Source organism: Ranitomeya imitator, chromosome 5 (assembly GCF_032444005.1).
Source record: "Ranitomeya imitator isolate aRanImi1 chromosome 5, aRanImi1.pri, whole genome shotgun sequence".
Taxonomy (NCBI): domain Eukaryota; kingdom Metazoa; phylum Chordata; class Amphibia; order Anura; family Dendrobatidae; genus Ranitomeya; species Ranitomeya imitator.
In genome coordinates, this window is record NC_091286.1 from 617,989,476 (window position 1) to 618,012,257 (window position 22,782).

Consider the following 22,782-nt stretch of genomic DNA (forward strand, 5'->3'; position numbering starts at 1 on the left):
GTCACATGTCCCCACATCACATCCACAGTGGTGATAGAGCGTCACATGTCCCCACATCACATCCACAGTGGTGATAGAGCTTCACATGTCTCCACATCACATCCACAGTGGTGATAGAGCGTCACATGTCCCTACATCACATCCACAGTGGTGATAGAGCTTCACATGTCTCCACATCACATCCACAGTGGTGATAGAGCTTCACACGTCCCTACATCACATCCACAGTGGTGATAGAGCGTCACATGTCTCCACATCACATCCACAGTGGTGATAGAGCTTCACATGTTCCCACATCACATCCACAGTGGTGATAGAGCGTCACATGTCTCCACATCACATCCACAGTGGTGATAGAGCTTCACATGTCCCCACATCACATCCACAGTGGTGATAGAGCGTCACATGTCTCCAGATCACATCCACAGTGGTGATAGAGCTTCACATGTCTCCACATCACATCCACAGTGGTGATAGAGCTTCACATGTCCCCACATCTCATCCACAGTGGTGATAGAGCATCACATGTTCCCACATCACATCCACAGTGATGATAGAGCTTCACATGTCCCCACATCACATCCACAGTAGTGATAGATCTTCACATGTTCCCACATCACATCCACAGTGGTGATAGAGCTTCACATGTCTCCACATCACATCCACAGTGGTGATAGAGCTTCACATGTCCTCACATCACATCCAGTGGTGATAGAGCTTCACATGTCCTCACATCACATCCACAGTATTGATAGAGCTTCACATGTCCTCACATCACATCCACAGTGGTGATAGATCCTCACATGTCCTCACATCACATCCACAGTGGTGATAGAACTTCACATGTCTCCACATCACATCCACAGTGGTGATAGAGCGTCACATGTCCCTACATCACATCCACAGTGGTGATAGAGCTTCACATGTCCTCACATCACATCCACAGTGGTGATAGAGCTTCACATGTCCTCACATCACATCCACAGTGGTGATAGAACTTCACATGTCCTCACATCACATCCACAGTGGTGATAGAACTTCACATGTCTCCACATCACATCCACAGTGGTGATAGAGCGTCACATGTCCCTACATCACATCCACAGTGGTGATAGAGCTTCACATGTCCTCACATCACATCCACAGTGGTGATAGAGCTTCACATGTCCTCACATCACATCCACAGTGGTGATAGAACTTCACATGTCTCCACATCACATCCACAGTGGTGATAGAGCGTCACATGTCCCTACATCACATCCACAGTGGTGATAGAGCTTCACATGTCTCCACATCACATCCACAGTGGTGATAGAGCTTCACACGTCCCTACATCACATCCACAGTGGTGATATAGAGCGTCACATGTCTCCACATCACATCCACAGTGGTGATAGAGCTTCACATGTCCTCACATCACATCCACAGTGGTGATAGAGCGTCACATGTCTCCACATCACATCCACAGTGGTGATAGAGCCTCACATGTCTCTACATCACATCCACAGTGGTGATAGAGCGTCACATGTCCCCCACATCACATCCACAGTGGTGATAGAGCTTCACATGTCTCCACATCACATCCACAGTGGTGATAGAGCTTCACATGTCCCCACATCACATCCACAGTAGTGATAGAGCTTCACATGTCTCCACATCACATCCACAGTGGTGATAGAGCTTCACATGTCTCCACATCACATCCACAGTGGTGATAGAGCTTCACATGTCCCCACATCACATCCACAGTGGTGATAGAGCTTCACATGTCTCCACATCACATCCACAGTGGTGATAGAGCTTCACATGTCCCCACATCACATCCACAGTAGTGATAGAGCTTCACATGTTCTCACATCACATCCACAGTGGTGATAGAGCTTCACATGTCTCCACATCACATCCACAGTGGTGATAGAGCTTCACATGTCCCCACATCACATCCACAGTAGTGATAGAGCTTCACATGTCTCCACATCACATCCACAGTGGTGATAGAGCTTCACATGTCCCCACATCACATCCATAGTGGTGATAGAGCTTCACATGTCCCCACATCACATCCACAGTGGTGATAGAGCTTCACATGTCTCCACATCACATCCACAGTGGTGATAGAGCTTCACATGTCCCCACATCACATCCACAGTAGTGATAGAGCTTCACATGTTCTCACATCACATCCACAGTGGTGATAGAGCTTCACATGTCTCCACATCACATCCACAGTAGTGATAGAGCGTCACATGTCTCCACATCTCATCCACAGTAGTGATAGAGCAACACATGTCTCCACATCTCATCCACAGTGGTGATAGAGCTTCACATGTCCCCACATCACATCCACAGTGGTGATAGAGCGTCACATGTCCCCACATCACATCCACAGTAGTGATAGAGCTTCACATGTCCTCACATCACATTCACAGTAGTGATAGAGCTTCACATGTCTCCACATCACATCCACAGTGGTGATAGAGCTTCACATGTCTCCACATCACATCCACAGTGGTGATAGAGCTTCACATGTCCTCACATCACATCCACAGTGGTGATAGAGCTTCACATGTCCCCACATCACATCCACAGTGGTGATAGAGCTGCACAGGAGGCCGGAGCAGGCGGAGAAGGATCTGGCAGAGACTGGAGGCGGTTATGACCAGTCTCTGCTAGACGGAAATCTCTAGTAGGTGAGTGAGCAGCTCCGCTAGATTCATGAGACAGCTGCTCACATGACTCTGTCTGTATCTAGGACACCATGCAGAATACTGTCAGGGCGTATATTAAAAACTGTCATAATTCTGCATCCTAAGTACACACACAAATTATACAGAAAGCCCAGACAAGCCCTTTGAACATGCACTATATATCATCTCCCTGCCATTGATGCTGGCTCGGAACACGAGCCTGCACATGACGGTTGATTTAATCAGTCATCATGTGCCTCTAACAGCAGCAGGTGGAGTGGAGCTCCGCGCGCGGCTGTTAATCTGTTGAATCCCGCTGTCAATCTCTACAGCATTTAACATGCACTAACAGGGGCGCTCTTCTTCTAAAAACCGTCATTGTTATTCTCCTGTGAAAGCCGGCCCATGGCTGGTGTTCATACGAGATTGTGGTTTTCTCTTTACAAAGCAGTGCTCACGCATCAGACGATCGCAGCTTCAAGTCCCCTAAGGGGACCATTAAACGCAGTCAATAGTAAAGACAAAATAGTATAAGTATATGAAAAAAGTAAAAAAAAATGCAAATGTTCAAATCACCCCCCTTTTGCTCTATAAAAATGAAACAATAAATAAATAATACACATATTTGGTATCGCTTTCCCATACTATAAAAATATAGAATAAATTGATCTGATCGGTAAACGGTGTAATAAAAATAAAAATGAATTACGTTTTTTTTTGGCCGCCGCAACATTGCAATAAAATGCAATAAGAGTCAATAAAAACATCATATCTAGCCCAAAATGATATCTTTAAAAATGTCAGTTCTGGGCACAAAAAATAAGCCATCACCCAGGCCCAGATCTTGGAAAATGGCGGCAAACGCAATATCTTTTTTCTTATAAATTTCAGATTTTTTTTTCACCACTTAAATAATAAAAAATCTATACATGTTTGGTATCTGCATACACATACTGACCTGGGGAATCCTATTACTTAGTCAATTTTACCATATAATGAACATGGTAAATAAAAAAAACCTTAAAAACAATTGTGAAATTGCACTTACCGTATTTGCAATGTTAACACACTTGTATTTTTTTTTTCTGTTTTCCAGTTCACGATGTGGTAGAAAGAATGAGGGTATGTGCACACGTCAGGATTTCTTGCAGAAATATTCCTGACAAAAACCGGACATCTGCCAGAAATCCGCATGCGTTTTTTTCACGTTTTTTCATGCGTTTTTGAGGTGTTTTTTTTTTTTTTGCGTTTTTTTCCCAAATGCATAGAATAGCGGGAAAAACACAGAAAATCCGCAAAAATTAATGAACATTCTGCTTTTTTTTACCGCGACGCGTTTTTTACGCGGAAAAAACGCATCATGTGCACAAAACATGCAGAATGCATTCTAAATGATAGGATGCATAATGTATGCGTTTTTAATGAGTTTTTATGGCGTTTTTACCACGAAAAAACGCGAAAAAACCTGAACGTGTGCACATAGCCTGAATGATGTTATTCAAATTTCAACTTTTCTCACAAAAAAAACAAGCCCTTGTATTTCAAGAATAAAGTTGGAATAAAGGGAGGAAAATAAGAAAACAAAAAAAAGGAAAATGGCCACGTTGTGTTAATGAGGACTAGTGAAGACAATCTTGCTGAACTTTGCAAATGAGCATTTAAAAAAATATCTGCAAAGTTGTCCGTAGACTTTTAGCTACTGGGTTCATTGCTAATGGCCACAACATAGAGGAAAACTGGAGCGAGTTTTGGTTACCTTCTTGTCTTGACCACAATGATGAGAATGGCAGGTCATTTCTGGACTTGAATAGGTACCTCGTTATCTGAAAATCTGTGCCTTGATACCAGAACAATTGCATAATAATTGCTAAATCATGGAGGCCATGAATTGAAGCTTTGTTCCCTCGCAGAAGGTTTTCTATTATAGTCTTTCCAGCCAGAATCAGATCAAACATTAGGAAATCAAAAGCATCTAAAGCTATCTCCCTAATTACCAGCCAGGTCTTAGATTACGCTCGCCTCTCCTTTCATCTTCGTGTTGAAAAAATAGTAATTGATTTTAGTAGCAAAACTTTTCAGTGCACACGATATAATCTTGATCTAAATAATATTATTTCGAAGGTTAATTCATTTACGTGAGAAATATTCAGCAAAATCCTCTACTCACTATAAGGCCGGCGTCACACTCGGCGTAAGACAATACGGTCTGTATATTACGGCCGTAATACGCTGAAAAGTCCCCAAAATAGTGGTCCGTAGCTCCTCCGTAGGCAGGGTGTGTCAGCGTATTTTGCACATGGCATCCTCCGTATGTAATCCGTATGGCATCCGTACTGCGAGATTTTCTCACATATACACACGTAGACACATATATGCATATATATTAATATTTCATACAGCACGAGATAGCTTTAAAGCCGGTAATTCAATTACCGACTTTTGCTATCTCCTTCCTAAACCCGACATGATATAAGACATGGTTTACATACAGTAAACCATCTCATATCCCCTTTTTTTTTGCATATTCCACACTACTAATGTTAGTAGTGTGTATGTGCAAAATTTGGCCGTTCTAGCTATTAAATTAAAGGGTTAAATGGCGGAAAAAATTGGCGTGGGCTCCCGCGCAATTTTCTCCGCCAGAGTAGTAAAGCCAGTGACTGAGGGCAGATATTAATAGCCTGGAGAGGGTCCACGGTTATTGGCCCCCCCTGGCTAAAAACATCTGCCCCCAGCCACCCCAGAAAAGGCACATCTGGAAGATGCGCCTATTCTGGCACTTGGCCACTCTCTTCCCATTCCCGTGTAGCGGTGGGATATGGGGTAATGAAGGGTTAATGCCACCTTGCTATTGTAAGGTGATATTAAGCCAGATTAATAATGGAGAGGCGTCAATTATGACACCTATCCATTATTAATCCAATAGTAGTAAAGGGTTAAAAAAAACAAACACTTTATTACAAAGTATTTTAATGAAATAAAAACAAAGGTTGTTGTAATATTTTATTCTACGCTCAATCCATCTGAAGACCCTCGCTCTGTAACAAAGAAAAAATAATAAACCAACAATATACATACCTTCCGAAGATCTGTAACGTCCCACGATGTAAATCCATCTGAAGGGGTTAAAATATTTTACAGCCAGGAGCTCTGCTAATGCAGCGGTGCTCGTGGCTGCAAAACCCCGGGGAATGAAGGTGAAGTAGGTCAATGACCTATATTTACCTTCATTCGCGGTGAGGCGCCCTCTGCTGGTTGTCCTCATATGATCTCGAGCCTGGGAGCTTTCTAGGAAAGTTCCCACGCTCGAGGAACAACCAGCAGAGGGCGCCTCACCGCGAATGAAGGTAAATATAGGTCATTGACCTACTTTACCTTCATTCCCTGGGGTTTTGCAGCCAAGAGCACCGCTGCGTTAGCAGAGCTCCTGGCTGTAAAATATTTTAACCCCTTCAGATGGATTTACATCGTGGGACATTACAGATCTTCGGAAGGTATGTATATTGTTGGTTTATTATTTTTTCTTTGTTACAGAGCGAGGGTCTTCAGATGGATTGAGCGTAGAATAAAATATTACAACAACCTTTGTTTTTATTTCATTAAAATACTTTGTAATAATGTGTTTTTTTTTTTTAACCCTTTACTACTATTGGATTAATAATGGATAGGTGTCATAATTGATGCCTCTCCATTATTAATTTGGTTTAATGTCACCTTACAATAGCAAGGTGGCATTAACCCTTCATTACCCCATATCCCACCGCTACACGGGAATGGGAAGAGAGTGGCCAAGTGCCAGAATAGGCGCATCTTACAGATGTGCCTTTTCTGGGGTGGCTGGGGGCAGATGTTTTTAGCCAGGGGGGGCCAATAACCATGGACCCTCTCCAGGCTATTAATATCTGCCCCCTGTCACTGGCTTTACTACTCTGGCGGAGACATTTTTTCCGCCATTTAACCCTTTAATTTAATAGCTAGAACGGCCAAATTTTGCATATACACACTACTAACATTAGTAGTGTGGAATATGCAAAAAAAAAGGGGATATGAGATGGTTTACTGTATGTAAACCATGTCTCATATCATGTCGGGTTTTAGGAAGGAGATAGCAAAAGCCGGTAATTGAATTACTGGCTTTAAAGCTATCTAGCGCTGTATGAAGTAATAATATATATACATATATTATTATTATTATTATTATTTATTGTTATAGCGCCATTTATTCCATGGCGCTTTACATGTGAGGAGGGGTATACATAATGAAAACAAGTACAATAATCTTAAACAATACAAGTCATAACTGGTACAGGAGGAATGAGGACCCTGCCCGCGAGGGCTCACAATCTACAAGGGATGGGTGAGAATACAGTAGGTGAGGGTAGAGATGGTCATGCAGCGGTTTGGTCGATCGGTGGTAGCTGCAGGTTGTAGGCTTGTCTGAAGAGGTGGGTCTTCAGGTTCTTTTTGAAGGTTTCGATGGTAGGCGAGAGTCTGATGTGTTGTGGTAGAGGGTTCCAGAGTAGGGGTGATACGCGAGAGAAATCTTGTATACGATTGTGGGAAGAGGAGATAAGAGGGGAGTAGAGTAGGAGATCTTGTGAGGATCGGAGGTTGCGGGTAGGTAAGTACCGGGAGACGAGGTCACAGATGTATGGAGGAGACAGGTTGTGGATGGCTTTGTACGTCATGGTTAGGGTTTTGTAGTGGAGTCTCTGGGCAATGGGGAGCCAGTGAAGGGATTGACAGAGGGGAGAGGCCGGGGAATAGCGGGGGGACAGGTGGATTAGTCGGGCAGCAGAGTTTAGAATAGATTGGAGGGGTGCGAGAGTGTTAGCGGGGAGGCCACAGAGCAGGAGGTTGCAGTAGTCAAGGCGAGAGATGATGAGGGCATGGACTAGGGTTTTTGCAGATTCATGGTTGAGGAATGAACGGATTCGTGAAATATTTTTGAGTTGCAGTCGGCAGGAAGTGGAAAGGGCTTGGATATGTGGTTTGAAGGAGAGATCAGCGTCAAGGATTACCCCGAGGCAGCGAGCTTGTGGGACTGGGGAGAGTGGGCAGCCATTTACTGTAATTGATAGGTTCGTTGGGGGGGTCGCGTGAGATGGGGGAAAGATGATGAATTCTGTTTTGTCCATGTTAAGTTTCAAAAATCTAGCGGAGAAGAAGGATGAAATAGTGGACAGACATTGAGGGATTCTGGTTAGAAGGGAGGTGATATCTGGTCCAGAGATGTAGATCTGTGTGTCGTCAGCATAGAGGTGATACTGAAAGCCATGAGATTCTATGAGCTGTCCCAGGCCAAAGGTGTAAATGGAGAAGAGCAAGGGCCCAAGGACTGAACCTTGTGGGACTCCGACAGATAGAGGGCGAGGTGAGGAGGTGGTGTGTGAGTGGGAGACGCTGAATGTCCGGTCTGTTAGGTATGATGAGATCCAGGATAGGGCCAAGTCTGCGATGCCAAGGGATGAGAGGGTTTGTAATAATAGGGAATGGTCCACTGTGTCAAAGGCAGCCAACAGGTCGAGGAGGAGGAGGACAGAGTAGTGTCGCTTGCTCTTGGCGGTTAAGAGGTCATTGGTGACTTTAGTTAGGGCAGTTTCGGTGGAATGGTGTGACCGGAAGCCAGATTGTAGGCGGTCAAAGAGGGAGCAGGAAGAGAGATGGGAGGACAGTTCAAGGTAAACGTGTTGTTCCAGTAGTTTGGAGGCATAGGGGAGAAGTGATATAGGGCGATAGCTAGATACAGAGGATGGGTCAAGAGAGGGCTTTTTGAGGATAGGTGTGATGGAGGCATGTTTAAAGCTTGAGGGGAAAACACCAGTTGTTAGAGATAAGTTGAAGAGATGGGTTAGGGTTGGGATGAAGATTGTGGTGAGGTTTGGGATGAGGTGGGATGGGAGTGGGTCAAGTGCACAGGTGGTGAGATGTGATCTTGAGAGTAGAGTGGAGAGTTGATCTTCTGTAATGGTGGAGAAGTTGGTTTTGGAGGTGGAGGGCTGTGAAATCGGGAGGAAGAGCTCTGGGGGTTGTTGACCAAAACTGTCTCTAATGCTATCAATCTTCTGCTTGAAAAATGAGGCAAAGTCTTCAGCAGAGATAAGTGGGGAGGGAGGAGGTGCTGGGGGACGGAGGAGAGAATTGAAGGTGTTGAATAACTGTTTAGGGTTGTGAGAGAGGGAGGATATGAGAGATGAGAAGTAGGTTTGTTTAGCTGTGGCAAGTGTGGTCTTGAAAGTAGTGAGGGACTGTTTGAATGCGATGAAGTGCTCGTTAGAGTGGGATCTTTTCCATCTGCGCTCAGCAGCTCTGGAAGCTCGCCTAAGTTCTTTGGTCAGGCTGGTGTGCCAGGGCTGTCTGTTGATTTTGCGAGCTTTGGTATGTGTAAGTGGGGCAGCAGATTCCAAAGCTACAGCTATTGTGGTATATATGTGTCTCACTGACATATATATAGATATATATATATACCTTTTCTATGTGTACACATTTATTCTACCTATTCTTCTGTAAGCTGTCAGTGTGATTTTACTGTACACCGCACTGAATTGCCGGCTTTTCTCTCTAACACCGCTGCGTATTTCTCGCAAGTCACACTGCTGGTCCGTGTGTAATCCGTATTTTTCTGGCTTCCATAGACTTTCATTGGCGTTCTTTTTGCGCAATACGGTGACAAACGCAGCATGCTGCGATTTTCTACGGCCGTAGAAAGCCGTATAATACTGATCAGTAAAATACGGCAGATAGGAGCAGGGGCATAGAGAATAATTGGGACGTTTGTTAGGCGTGTTTTACGGACGTATTTTATGCGCTCTTACGTCTGTAAAACTCGCTAGTGTGACGCCGGCCTAAGTGATGTCCATGAGCAGTAGACAGAGGGTTTTATTACTCCGAATGATAATGGTGATGCCCATGTTATGGATTGGTAGTGTTCCTACTTGGGTCTGCACATGCTGCGGTCTTTTATTGACCGAGTCCATGAAAATTTGCAACAAAAAAAAAATAAAAATGTTGTGTTCCCCCTCAAGTCTGATTTACTATCTCAAATGTGCCACAAATTTTATTGATGACCTATCCAACATCCACAACCCGCATTGATCGGATGATAAGGACAGAGCCTTGGGATAGGTTATCAATAGTATAAGGACAGGCAAACCCTTTAGCTTGACTTGGCAGACGGGTTGCGTTATTAATGGAAAGGGCATAGCTTAAGATACACAAATGTTAACCAGAATTGTAGTGCATAAAAGTGGTCTTGGCCAACAAAGAAGTGGTCCTACTACATATAAAGGAGAACCTTCAAAATCAAACAAATATATTAAATAGCTCTGTGCAATGTACAGTATATACAGTTGTGTGAAAAAGTGTTTGCCCCTTCCTGATTTCCTATTCTTCTGCATCTTGATGACACTTAAACGTTTCAGATCACCAAATAAATTTAAATATTAGACAAAGATAACACAGGTAACTACAAAATGCAGTTTTTAAATTAAGGTCCTTATTATTAAGTGAAAAAGAAATCCAAACCTATACGGTCCCGTGTGAAAAAGTGATTCCCCCTTTCTTGAAACATAAATTACCTGTGGTTTATCACATCTTTGGGAAGCTGATTACTGCCACAACTATGCTCAATCAATAAGTCACTTACCATATATACTCGAGTATAAGCTGAGACCCCTAATTTTGCCACAAAAAACTGGGAAAATGTAATGACTCGAGTATAAGCCTAGGGTGGAAAATGCAGCAGCTACCGGTAAATTTCAAAAATAAAAATAGATGCCAATAAAAGTAAAATTAATTGAGACATCAGTAGGTTGTGTTTTTGAATATCCGTATTGAATCAGCCCCATATAATGCTCCATTATTCATGATGGGCCCCATAAGATGCTCCATAGATTATGCCCCATAAGATGCTCCATAGATTATGCCCCATAAGATGCTCCATAGATTATGCCCCATAACATACTTCATAGATTATGCCCCATAAGATGCTCCATAGATTATGCCCCATAAAATGCTCCATAGATTATGCCCCATAAGATGCTCCATAGATTATGCCCCACAAGATACTCCATAGATTATGCCCCATAAGATGCTCAATAGATTATGCCCCATAAAATCCTCCATTGATTATGCCCCATAAAATGCTCCATAGATTATGCCCCATAAAATGCTCCATAGATTATACCCCATATGCTGTTGCTGCGATTAAAATGAAAAAATCACATACTCACCTCTCGTCGTTCAGGCCACCGGCATTTGCAATGTTCATCTTCCCAGTTCCACCGCTACGTCATCGCGCACTCTGACCTGAACAATCACAGCCAGAGGTCGCGGAAGACGGACCGGCGCCCGCCTGTGGAACGGGGTCAGGTGAATATCGTGCAATGCTCACCCTCCCCGTTATACTCACCTGCTCCCGGCGCAGTCCCTGGCAGCTTCTCACTGTCAGATGGTCTCCGGGAGCAGGCAGCATCTTCCTATGTTCAGCGGTCACGTACCGCTCATTAAAGTAATGAATATGCATCCATATTCATTACTTTAATGAGCGGTACCACGTGACCACTGAACACAGGAAGAGCTGCCGGCGCCCAGAGACCATTGGAGATGCAGGGACCGCTCAAGGAGCAGGTGAGTATGTGACAGCTGCCGCTCCCCCCCCCCCCCCACCGCCGACCCCCTGGGACGACTAGAGTATAAGCCGAGAGGGGCACTTTCAGCCCCCAAAAAATGGGCTGAAAATCTTGGCTTATACTCGAGTATATACGGTAAATAGGACCTGCCTGACAAAGTAAAGTAGGCTAAAATATCCTCACAAGCTAGACATCATGCGGCAATCCAAAGAAGTTCTGGAACAAATGAGAAGCAAAGTAATTGAGATCTATCTGTCTGGAAAAGGTTATAAAGCCATGTTTAAAGCTTTGAGACTTCAGCGAACATTTTTTTCACAAATAAATGCAAGTCATATCAACGAAATGTTGGCACTATCATGAAGTACAATATGTGAACCAAAAACATTCTCAGAATCGGTGGGATACGTTGAAGCGTTCCAGAATTATTAAAACATAAAGTGACACTATTCAGAATTGTAAAATTTGGCCCGGTCACTAAGGGGTTAAATGACCTGGATACCTTCCTGATACTTTTTCTTTTTATTTCTTTTCTTCAGAAGTTCTTCTGGATCCTTGTAGGACTTGGTGTCCATCCTCCTCCTGCCAAGCAGTATGTAAACTACAGGAGAAAGGTCCGCAGAATGCTCAGCTGGTCCAGTGCACATCGTGTGACATAGAGTTCTGCTCCTCCTGCAAGTCCAATTGGCACCCAGGACAAGGCTGTCAAGAAAATATGCCCATTACCTTTCTCCCAGGAGAGTCAAGGTACCACCTATGCGTGATGTCAGCACAAGCATTAAAAGTGTTAGCTGGAACAATCTGTGAAAATCCCACCCCACCCCACCCCTTCCTTAGTACACCTGAGCTAATTAAGAAGAATCTGTCACCAGGTTTTTACTTCCTATTCTAAGAGCATCATAATGTAAATCCAAAGACCCTGATTCCAGTGATGTATTAGTTACTGAGTTGATTTGTGTAGTTTTGATAAAATCCTTGTTTTATCAGAAGGAGATTATCACTAGAGGACTAGTAAACCTGCTGCCTTGTAGTCCTCCCTATTCATGAGCTCTGTATAACCTCGTCCTCCCCACTCATTAGCAGATTTCTGCCTGTGCACAGTATACACAGAAAGCAGCCAATCAGTGGTATGGGAGGGGTGATACAGAAGTCAGCATATAGGGAACTGTTAAATCTGCAGCAGAGAAAACAGATTTTATCAAAACTACAGCAAGCAGCCCAGTAAGTGATATATCACTGGAATCAGGGTCTCTGCCCCTACATTATGCTGCACTTAAAATGGGTAGGAAAAACTTGGTAACAGATTCCCTTAAAGGAGTACTCTCCTACTCCTCTTCAAAAACTGATTTTCTCCTTGCTGTCACCTCTGCCAAAGATTTTGTTCCATGAAGCCTTTTTTAGCTTTTGTGCCTGATAAAGTCACTTTGAGATATTTACCATCTTTCAGGCCTGAAGCCGCTTTATTCCCAAACATTAGTGAGTCTGTTGTTCTTCCTGTTCTTCAGCCTTGACTGGATCACCATCCTGTGATCTCCTGGTCTTAGCTCTGTGTCTGTGCATATATCTTACTACAACCTTTTCATAAAAAGTTAAACCTTTTGGTTAGAGATGAGTGAATATAAGCGAGTGCAAATTAATTCTACTGGGATTTTACAAAAAATCCACATCTGCCGAATTGCAGATTTTTTTCTAATTACCGTATATACTTGTGTGTAAGCTGAGTTTTACAGCACATTTTTTTGTGCTGAAAATGCCCCCCCTCGGCTTATACACAATTCATTGTCCCAGAAGACGGGGGAGCGGGCGAGCAGCGGGTCACAGGCGGCAGGAGCTGGCGGCTGCGGCTAAAGCCTGTGCCCGCTGCTAAAGAGAAATTAATATTCACTGCGCTGGCAATGAATATTAATTTCTCTTATAGTACGCTGTTATGGCTGGCAATCAGGCAACACAGCGTGCAGTAATCAGCGCACATACAGAGATCTGGCAATAACCAAAAACAATAGGACGAGCTCTGAGACGTGGAATCTCTGTAGACTGCAGTACCTGATCTATCCTCACACAACTATAAGCAGCAGTGGATTGCGCCTATCACTACCTATGCAACTCGACACTGCCTGAGGAGCTGACTAGCCTGCAGATAGAAATACAAGCCTGACTTACCTCAGAGAAATACCCCAAAGGAATAGGCAGCCCCCCACATATAATGACTGTTAGCAAGATGAAAAGACAAACGTAGGAATGAAATAGATTCAGCAAAGTGAGGCCCGATATTCTAGACAGAGCGAGGATAGCAAAGAGAACTATGCAGTCTACAAAAAACCCTAAAACGAAAACCACGCAAAGGGGCAAAAAGACCCACCGTGCCGAACTAACAGCACGGCGGTGCACCCCTTTGCTTCTCAGAGCTTCCAGCAAAAGTTAATAGCAAGCTGGACAGAAAAAACAGAAAACAAACTAGAAGCACTTATCTAGCAGAGCAGCAGGCCCAAGGAAAGATGCAGTAGCTCAGATCCAACACTGGAACATTGACAAGGAGCAAGGAAGACAGACTCAGGTGGAGCTAAATAGCAAGGCAGCCAACGAGCTCACCAAAACACCTGAGGGAGGAAGCCCAGAGACTGCAATACCACTTGTGACCACAGAAGTGAACTCAGCCACAGAATTCACAACAGTACGCACAGTTACATTCGCAGCCGCCGGATTCCAATATTAAAAAAAAAAATATCCTACTTACCTTTCCTGCACTCCCTCGCAGTATCTCTTTCCGGCTTCCAGCAGATCCTGTGGCCGTGCGATCATGTGTCATATCAATTACACTCCAAGCCTTTGGGAGTGTAGAGGTGAATATTCATTATCTTTATGAGCAGTGACACGTGATCGCCCACCTGCAGGAGCTGCTGGAACGAGATGCTGCGAGGACGCGCGGGTAAGGTAAGTAAGATGGTTTTTTTTTCTTATGCTTTTCTCATGGGGGCCATACATACAAGGATGGGGATGGGGAGCCATGCATACAAGGATGGGAATAAGGAGCCATGCATACAAGGATGGGAATAAGGAGACATGCATACAAGGATGGGAATAAGGAGCCATGCAGACAAGGATGGGAATAAAGAGCCATGCATGGCTGCAAGGATGCAAATAAGGAGCCATGCATACAAGGATGGGAATAAGTAGCCATTGAGATAAGGATGGGGATGAGGAACCATGCATACCAGAATAGGGATTAGGGGAGAATGCATTCCCGGCTTATACTCGAGTCAATAAGCTTTCTCAGTTTTTCTAGGTAAAATTAGGTGCCTCGGTTTATACTCTGGTTGGCTTATACACAAGTACAGTTAAGTCCTTATATATTTGGACAGAGACAACATTTTTCTAATTTTGGTTATAGACATTACCACAATGAATTTTAAACAAAACAATTCAGATGCAGTTGAAGTTCAGACTTTCAGCTTTCATTTGAGGGCATCCACATTAAAATTGGATGAAGGGTTTAGGAGTTTCAGCTCCTTAACATGTGCCACCCTGTTTTTAAAAAAGGGACCAAAAGTAATTGGACAGATTAAATAATTTTAAATAAAAATGTTCATTTCTAGTGCTTGGTTAAAAACCCTTTGTTGGCAATGACTGCCTGAAGTCTTGAACTCATGGACATCACCAGACGCTGTGTTTCCTCCTTTTTGATGCTCTGCCAGGCCTTCACTGCGGTGGTTTTCAGTTGCTGTTTGTTTGTGGCCTTTCTGTCTGAAGTTTAGTCTTTATCAAGTGAAATGCTGCTCAATTGGGTTGAGATCAGGTGACTGACTTGGCCATTCAAGAATATTCCACTTCTTTGCTTTAATAAACTCCTGGGTTGCTTTGGGTTTATGTTTTGGGTCATTGTCCATCTGTAGTATGAAACGACGACCAATCAGTTTGGCTGCATCTGGCTGGATCTGAGCACACAGTATGGCGGCTCTGAATAGCTCAGAATTCATTCAGCTGCTTCTGCCCTGTGTCACATCATCAATAAACACTAGTGACCCAGTGCCACTGGCAGCCATGCATGCCCAAGCCATCACACTGCCTCCGCCGTGTTTTACTGATGATGTGGTATGCTTTGGATCATGAGCTGTACCACGCCTTCGCCATACTTTTCTCTTTCCTTCATTCTGGTAGAGGTTGATCTTGGTTTCATCTGTCCAAAGCAGTAGCGTAGCTACCGGAGAGGGGGAGCAGAGGGTGTGAGCGCCCCGGGCTCGGTGCTCAGAGGGGGCCCACCTGGAGCTACGCCACTGTAACTGTATCGCACGTGCAGCGCGCCGATACAGTTACCTTCTGCGGCAGAGCAGGGAGAATCTATCTCCCTGCTCTGTCGCTATGGGGTCCCTGAGCAGGCGGGGAGCCCGGTGCCAGCAGTCAGTTCCCCACCTGTCATCGCAGGCTCAGCTGTACCGGCATTTAGAGGATACAGGTGACTGCAATGATGAGGGAAGGAGCGCTGCGCAGCGCTCCATCCCCCATCATCCCTCTGTCAGCGTCTGACGTCGGCGACGCTGATAGGGGACACGATGAGTCACTGCCCGGCGCCGAGATGAGCGGGAGCTCAGAGCAGCGCAGGAACCAGGAAGAAGAGAGGTAAGTATTTTTTTAAGGGGTGCTGCCTTATACTACAGAGTCTGCCTATAGGGGGGTCTGCCTAATACTACAGGGTCTGCCTGTGAGGAGGGGTCTGCCTAATACTCCAGGGTCTGCCTATGGGGGGTCTGCCTATTACTACAGGGTCTGCCTATGGGGGGGACTGCCTAATACTACAGGGTCTGCCTGTGGGGGGTCTGCCTAATACTACAGGGTCTGCCTATGGGGGGTCTGCCTATTACTACAGGGTCTGCCTATTACTTCAGGGTCTGCCTATGGGGGGGACTGCCTAATACTACAGGGTCTGCCTATGGGGGGTCTGCCTAATACTACAGGGTCTGCCTATGGGGGGGGTCTGCCTAATCCTACAGGGTCTGCCTATGGGAGGGGTCTGCCTAATACTACAGGGTCTACCTAGGGGGGTGCTGCCTTATAGTACAGGGTCTGCCTATAGGGGTGCTGCCCTATAGTAGAGGGTCTGCCTATAGGGGTGCTGTCTTATACTGCAGGGTGTGCCTATAAGGGTGCTGCTTTATACTACAGGATCTGCCTGCGGGTGCTACCTTATACCACAGGGTCTGCCTATGGGGTGCTGCCTTATACTACAGAGTCTGCCTATGGGTGCTGCCTTGTGCTATAGAGTCTGCCTATGGGGGGTGCATTATACAATATAGAGTAGGCCTATGAGGAGTGCATTATACTATATTGAGGACGATCTGGTGCATTATACTATATGGAGGCTATCTGGCTGTGGAGATTACAGTGTTGGAGCCATCAGTTTGGAGGCTACTAAGTGGTCAGTATACTGTGTATAAGAGAGCATCATGCTGTGTATAGGGGAGCTGTAGAGGGGGCAGACTCGGGATATTATTAAATGTAAAGTGGGCTCTTATTGTTATAGAGGAACTCAGGTTACTATCAAAGGGGCACACAGGACAACATTACTTTCTAGGGGGCAAAATATGCGCAATGTTTTCTAGGGCACTTGCACCTGGCTTTGCTATATTATAGAGGGGTGCCTTAGAATTTAGAGGGCACAGAGAATCACACAGCAGGTGCAGTAATAGCGACACATACGGCATCAGCGGCTCAGTATTGGGGTATCAGGGGCAGTAGTAGGGACACATACGGCAGCAGCGGCTCAGTATTGGGGTATCAGGGGCAGTAGTAGGGACACATACGGCAGCAGCGGCTCAGTATTGGGGTATCAGGGGCAGTAATAGGGACACATACGGCAGCAGTGGCTCAGTATTGGGGTATCAGGTGCAGTAGTAGGGACACATACGGCAGCAGCGGCTCAGTATTGGGGTATCAGGAGCAGTAATAGGGACACATGCGGCAGCAGTGGCTCAGTGTTGGAATATCGGGTGCAGTAAGGTAACGTTCACATTTGCGTTGTTGGGCGCAGCGTCGGCAACGCAACGCAACCAACAACGCATGTACACAACGCAGCGTTTTGCGACGCATGCATTTTCATAAGATCCTAGCGTCCTCTGCGCCCTGTCTTGTGCGTCTATATGATGCATGTGTCGTAAAACGCAGTGCAACGCATACCGGCGCATGTCCATGCGTCCCCCATGCTATAGATAGGGGCGCATGACGCATGTGTCGGTATGCGTCGCCGACACTGCGCCCAACAACGCAAATGTGAACGTAGCCTAATAGGGACACATACAGCGCAGAGGCTCAGTATTGAGGTATCAGGTGCAGTAATAGGGACACATAGGGCAGCAGCGGCTCATTATTGGGATATCAGGTGCAGTAATAGGGACACATACAGCGCAGAGGCTCAGTATTGAGGTATCAGGTGCAGTAATAGGGACACATAGGGCAGCAGCGGCTCATTATTGGGATATCAGGTGCAGTAATAGGGACACATACGGCAGCAGCGACTCAGTATTGGGGTATCAGGTGCAGTAATAGGGACACATACGGCAGCAGTGGCTGAGTATTGGGGTATCAGGTGCAGTAATAGGGACACATAGGGCAGCAGCGGCTCATTATTGGGATATCAGGTGCAGTAATAGGGACACATACGGCAGCAGCGGCTCAGTATTGGGGTATCAGGTGCAGTAATAGGGACACATACGGCAGCAGCGGCTCAGTATTGGGGTATCAGGTGCAGTAATAGGGACACATACAGCAGCAGCGGCTCAGTATTGAGGTATCAGTTGCAGTAATAGGGACACATTCGGCAGCAGCGGCTCAGTATTGAGGTATCAGGTGCAGTAATAGGGTCACATACGGCAGCAGCGGCTCAGTATTGGGATATCAGGTGCAGTAATAGGGACACATATGGCAGCAGCGGCTCAGTATTGGGGTATCAGGGGCAGTAATAGGGACACATACGGCAGCAGTGGCTCAGTATTGGGGTATCAGGGGCAGTAATAGGGACACATACTGCAGCAGCGGCTCAGTATTGGGGTATCAGGTGCAGTAATAGGGACACATACGGCAGCAGTGGCTCAGTATTGGGGTATCAGGTGCAGTAATAGGAACACATACGTCAGCAGCGGCTCAGTATTGGGGGTATCAGGTGCAGTAATAGGGACACATAGGGCAGCAGCAGCTCAGTATTGGGGTATCAGGTGCAGTAATAAGGACACATATGGCAGCAGTGGCTCAGTATTGGGGTATCAGGTGCAGTAATAGGGACACATACGGCAGCAGCGGCTCAGTATTGGGGTATCAGGTGCAGTAATAGGGACACATACGGCAGCAGTGGCTCAGTATTAGGGTATCAGGTGCAGTAATAGGAACACATACGTCAGCAGCGGCTCAGTATTGGGGGTATCAGGTGCAGTAATAGGGACACATAGGGCAGCAGCAGCTCAGTATTGGGGTATCAGGTGCAGTAATAAGGACACATACGGCAGCAGTGGCTCAGTATTGGGGTATCAGGTGCAGTAATAGGGACACATACGGCAGCAGCGGCTCAGTATTGGGGTATCAGGTGCAGTAATAGGGACACATACGGCAGCAGTGGCTCAGTATTAGGGTATCAGGTGCAGTAATAGGGACACATACGGCAGCAGCGGCTCAGTATTAGGGTATCAGGTGCAGTAATAGAGACACATACGGCAGCAGCGGCTCAGTATTGGGGTATCAGGGGCAGTAATAGGGACACATACGGCAGCAGCGGCTCGCATTGGGGTATCAGCAGGATGAGGAGTTTGTGCAGGTTGGGAATATATGGTGATGGGGCTGGAATATGAGAAGTGAAATGTGTCTTTGTTGGATTCTCTGCAGCCGAGTCGTTGCTGGAAGAAGTTGTCATGTCGGTCTGAGCCAGATGGAAAAGACGGGAAAAGTGACGAGTCCATCGCAAACAACGTCAGCGGTAAGTCATTATCTGTAACTGTGCTGTGATCTATGTTCTGTAGGACTGGTATCTACCACTGACCATATGGCGGTAATATCCATGTTGGTGGTAATATAGAGATTATCTTCAGTAACAGCGCGGTCATCTGCTGAGGTTCTCCTCCACTATTAGGGCACATCACCGAGTTGTAATCAAGGTTACCTGGTTAAGGGCCCACTCAGAAGCTTCGCCCCCCCTGAGCCAAAACCCTAGCTATGCCTCTGGTCCAAAGAATATTCTTCCAGAACTGTGCTGGCTTTTTTAGATGTTTTTTAGCCTTGTTATTCTTGATGCCTATGAGTGGCTTGCACCGTGCAGTGAACCCTCTGTATTCACTTTCATGCAGTCTTCTCTTTATGGTAGAGTTGGATATTGATACGCCGACCTCCTGGAGAGTGTTGATCACTTGGTTGGCTGTTGTGAAGGGGTTTCTCTTCACCATGGAGATTATTCTGCGATCATCCACCACTGTTGTCTTCCGTGGGCGCCCATGTCTTTTTGCATTGATGAATTCACCAGTGCTTTCTTTCTCAGGATCTACCAAGATGTAGCATTTGCCACTCCTAATATTGTAGCAATTTCTCGAATGGGTTTTTTCTGTTTTCGCAGCTTAAGGATGGCTTGCTTCACCTGCATGGAGAGCTCCTTTGACCGCATGTTTACTTCACAGCAAAACCTTCCAAATGCAAGCTCCACACCTCAAATCAACTCCAGGCGTTTTATCTGCTTAATTGAGAATGACATAAGAAGGGATTGCCAACACCTGTCCATGAAATAGCCTTGGAGTCAATTGTCCAATTACTTTTGGTCCCTTTAAAAACAGGGTGGCACATGTTAAGGAGCTGAAACTCCTAAACCCTTCATCCAATTTTAATGTGGATACCCTCAAATGAAAGCTGAATGTCTGAAATTCAACTGCATCTGAATTGTTTTGTTTAAAATTCATTGTGGTAATGTCTATAACCAAAATTAGAAAAGTGTTGTCTCTGTCCAAATATAAATGTATATACGGTAGCTTTGACACAGATTCAGCAAAGTGGCGACCGTCAGCTGTTGTTTTTCTGAATTGTGAAAGGCCATCAAAATGTAAAAAAAAAATCCTTATACTCACCTTGCTGCACACTTCTTTGGCCCTTCCGTTCCTCACCATCACCTACATGGTCCTTGTTGTGGCTTTTGATCACCACCACTCGCGTTAAATTCCCCGGGGTCTCAGGCTGGGCCCGGTCTTCTAGCTTGGATTAGACCTGGGAGGGTTCCATAGGTGTGTGACATTATGGAGCTTGTCCTGACGCTTTGATCTTTGAATGAATCTGAAGATGCAGTGAGGATCAGACAGATGATGGTAAGAAGTGGAGGGCCGGTGAGGTGAGCAGTAAGGTATGAGCATTTTTTTATATATTTTACATATTGTGATGCTTATGCTCTGGGGAGAGACATTACATTTGCAGAAAATAACTTCTTAGCAAATTGAATTTCCTGAGAAAACTAAAATTTTGCTTGATCCGCTCATCTCAACTTTTGGCGTATTTTTCTTGTTCTAACCAAGGCATGAAAGCCGGAGGATAAATGAAGCTATTTGTCTTGCCTATACCTACTCTGATCTTCCTGAGCCTTCTGGGATTAGGGTTGGCTTTACGAGATCTGTGTCTACCTCTGTAAGGGAACGCTCCTCTGTGTCGGTTCACAGATCTGTAATGCTACATATTGGATTTCTCCAAATACTTTTATTACATATTATAGACTTCAAAGCAGATCCTCTGTCGAGACGGCCCCTGGGTGGTTAATTTTGAGGACAACACATAGTTTCTCTCTGTAGGGCATCTTCTTGCTACGCCCTCCAATGTTGTGTTGCTGATAAGTAGGTAAGGGAAGTGATGATTCCGAATGTAAATCTGTGGAAATTGATCCATGGCACAGTTTTCATGTAAGTCTACGTCATGGATTTTTCAGTGCCGATGTCGCCCCTTTCAATGAGTTGGGTAACATTTGTGGAGAATCCGCAATAACATTTTCCGGGAGATTTTAATGGAGATCTGTGGTTGATATTAGATCATATGTAGACCTGCCCTTCCATTGCCGGTTTATTGGGTGTATCATTTTGGGCATATTCTTATGAGGTGTCTGATGTTATATTTGTGAGATCCCAAGATATTCTTATACACAAAGAAATACAGAAAAGTATACAAAATAGAAATTACAATTCAGACTTTTCTTGTCTTTTCAGCTCAGCATTAAAAATGGTAGAAGACCACATTCCGATCAAGCGGTGCCCTAAGTGTAAGGTCTACATAGAAAGAGATGAAGGCTGCGCGCAAATGATGTGTAAAAACTGCAAGCACGCTTTCTGCTGGTACTGCCTAGAGTCACTTGATGTGAGTTCAAGATTTTTGTGTTTTCAAAACAGGTTCTTCCATAATTCCTAAATGCATACCGTAGCTTAATTTTGGGGCTTGTGCAGACTTCCGAATTGTTGGTCCAAGTGCGTTCCGACGAAACATTAACGAATGTTAATCTCTGGGGCAGTGCATATTCACAAAATTGCTGTATGTCCGCGTTTTCTCCCATATTCTGATCACATAAACTTATGTAGGTCAACATCTTGCCTCACTCAGATATCATATTGAAGAGGCAATTTGCATATTAAATTTCCCAGAGGAGCATTGCACAGCGATTAAGCCTCTGTACCTTGGCATGCCAGATCCGGTATGCCACTTTCCGAAAGGAGAAACAATACCCCTTAGACCTCAGTCCAGAGCCTCTCACCTAGCCAAATCGGTTCTCATACTTTGCACTGATGAGGGGCAATACCACGAAACACCGTGTCTGCAAATTGAGATTCCGATTTCGCTTTTATCCTAAGTCATATTTCAAGGCCTGTTAAAGGGTCGATAGTGACTTGTAGGATCGCTGCTTCCAACAGGTGGCGCCATAGAGTTCAAGTCCTCTTCCTCTGTGAAGAGGCAATTTGCATATTAAATTTCCCATAAGAAGAATGTAAGGCGAATAAGCGTCCGTACCGTGGCATGCCAGAGCCCGTATGTCGATCTTCTCAAGGAGAAACGTTACCCCTTAGACCTCAGTCCAGCGGCTCTTACCTAGCCAAATCAGATCTCATGGTTTGCACTGACAAGGAGCAATACCCCAAAACACTGTTTCTACAAATTGAGATTCTGATTTGGCTTTTATCCTGAGTCATGTTTCAAGGCTCGTTAAAGGGTCGATAGTGACTTGTAGGATTACTGCTTCCAACAGGTGGCGCTCAAGTCCTCTTCCTCTCTGAAGAGGCAAATTGCATATATTGCTACTCTGGTATAGGAGCAGGGCATGCTTTTCATTTAATGGTGCCATAAATGGTCCTTCTTAACGTCCTGCAGCGCTAGATTGGTGTCACTAACATAAGTTCCCTGCCCCTACTCTCATACTTACTACTAATACTTCTGCTGTTCTCGGCGCCGCTCTGGTCGATCTTCTGCAGGTTGTGACGTGCCGG

At 45.2% G+C, this 22,782-nt stretch overlaps 1 protein-coding gene across 6 annotated transcripts in view; it reads left to right on the forward strand.

Annotated features, from left to right (window-relative positions):
* The window catches only part of RNF144A (ring finger protein 144A), a 126,602-nt gene that overhangs the window by 87,217 nt on the left and 16,603 nt on the right, over window positions 1–22,782 (forward strand). For all 6 annotated transcript variants that reach the window (XM_069728056.1, XM_069728060.1, XM_069728058.1 and 3 more), the window contains exons 5-6: window positions 11,854–12,061; window positions 21,517–21,664. In XM_069728056.1, the coding sequence (XP_069584157.1) occupies window positions 11,854–12,061; window positions 21,517–21,664 (356 nt within the window). The remainder of the gene's footprint in view (window positions 1–11,853; window positions 12,062–21,516; window positions 21,665–22,782) is intronic.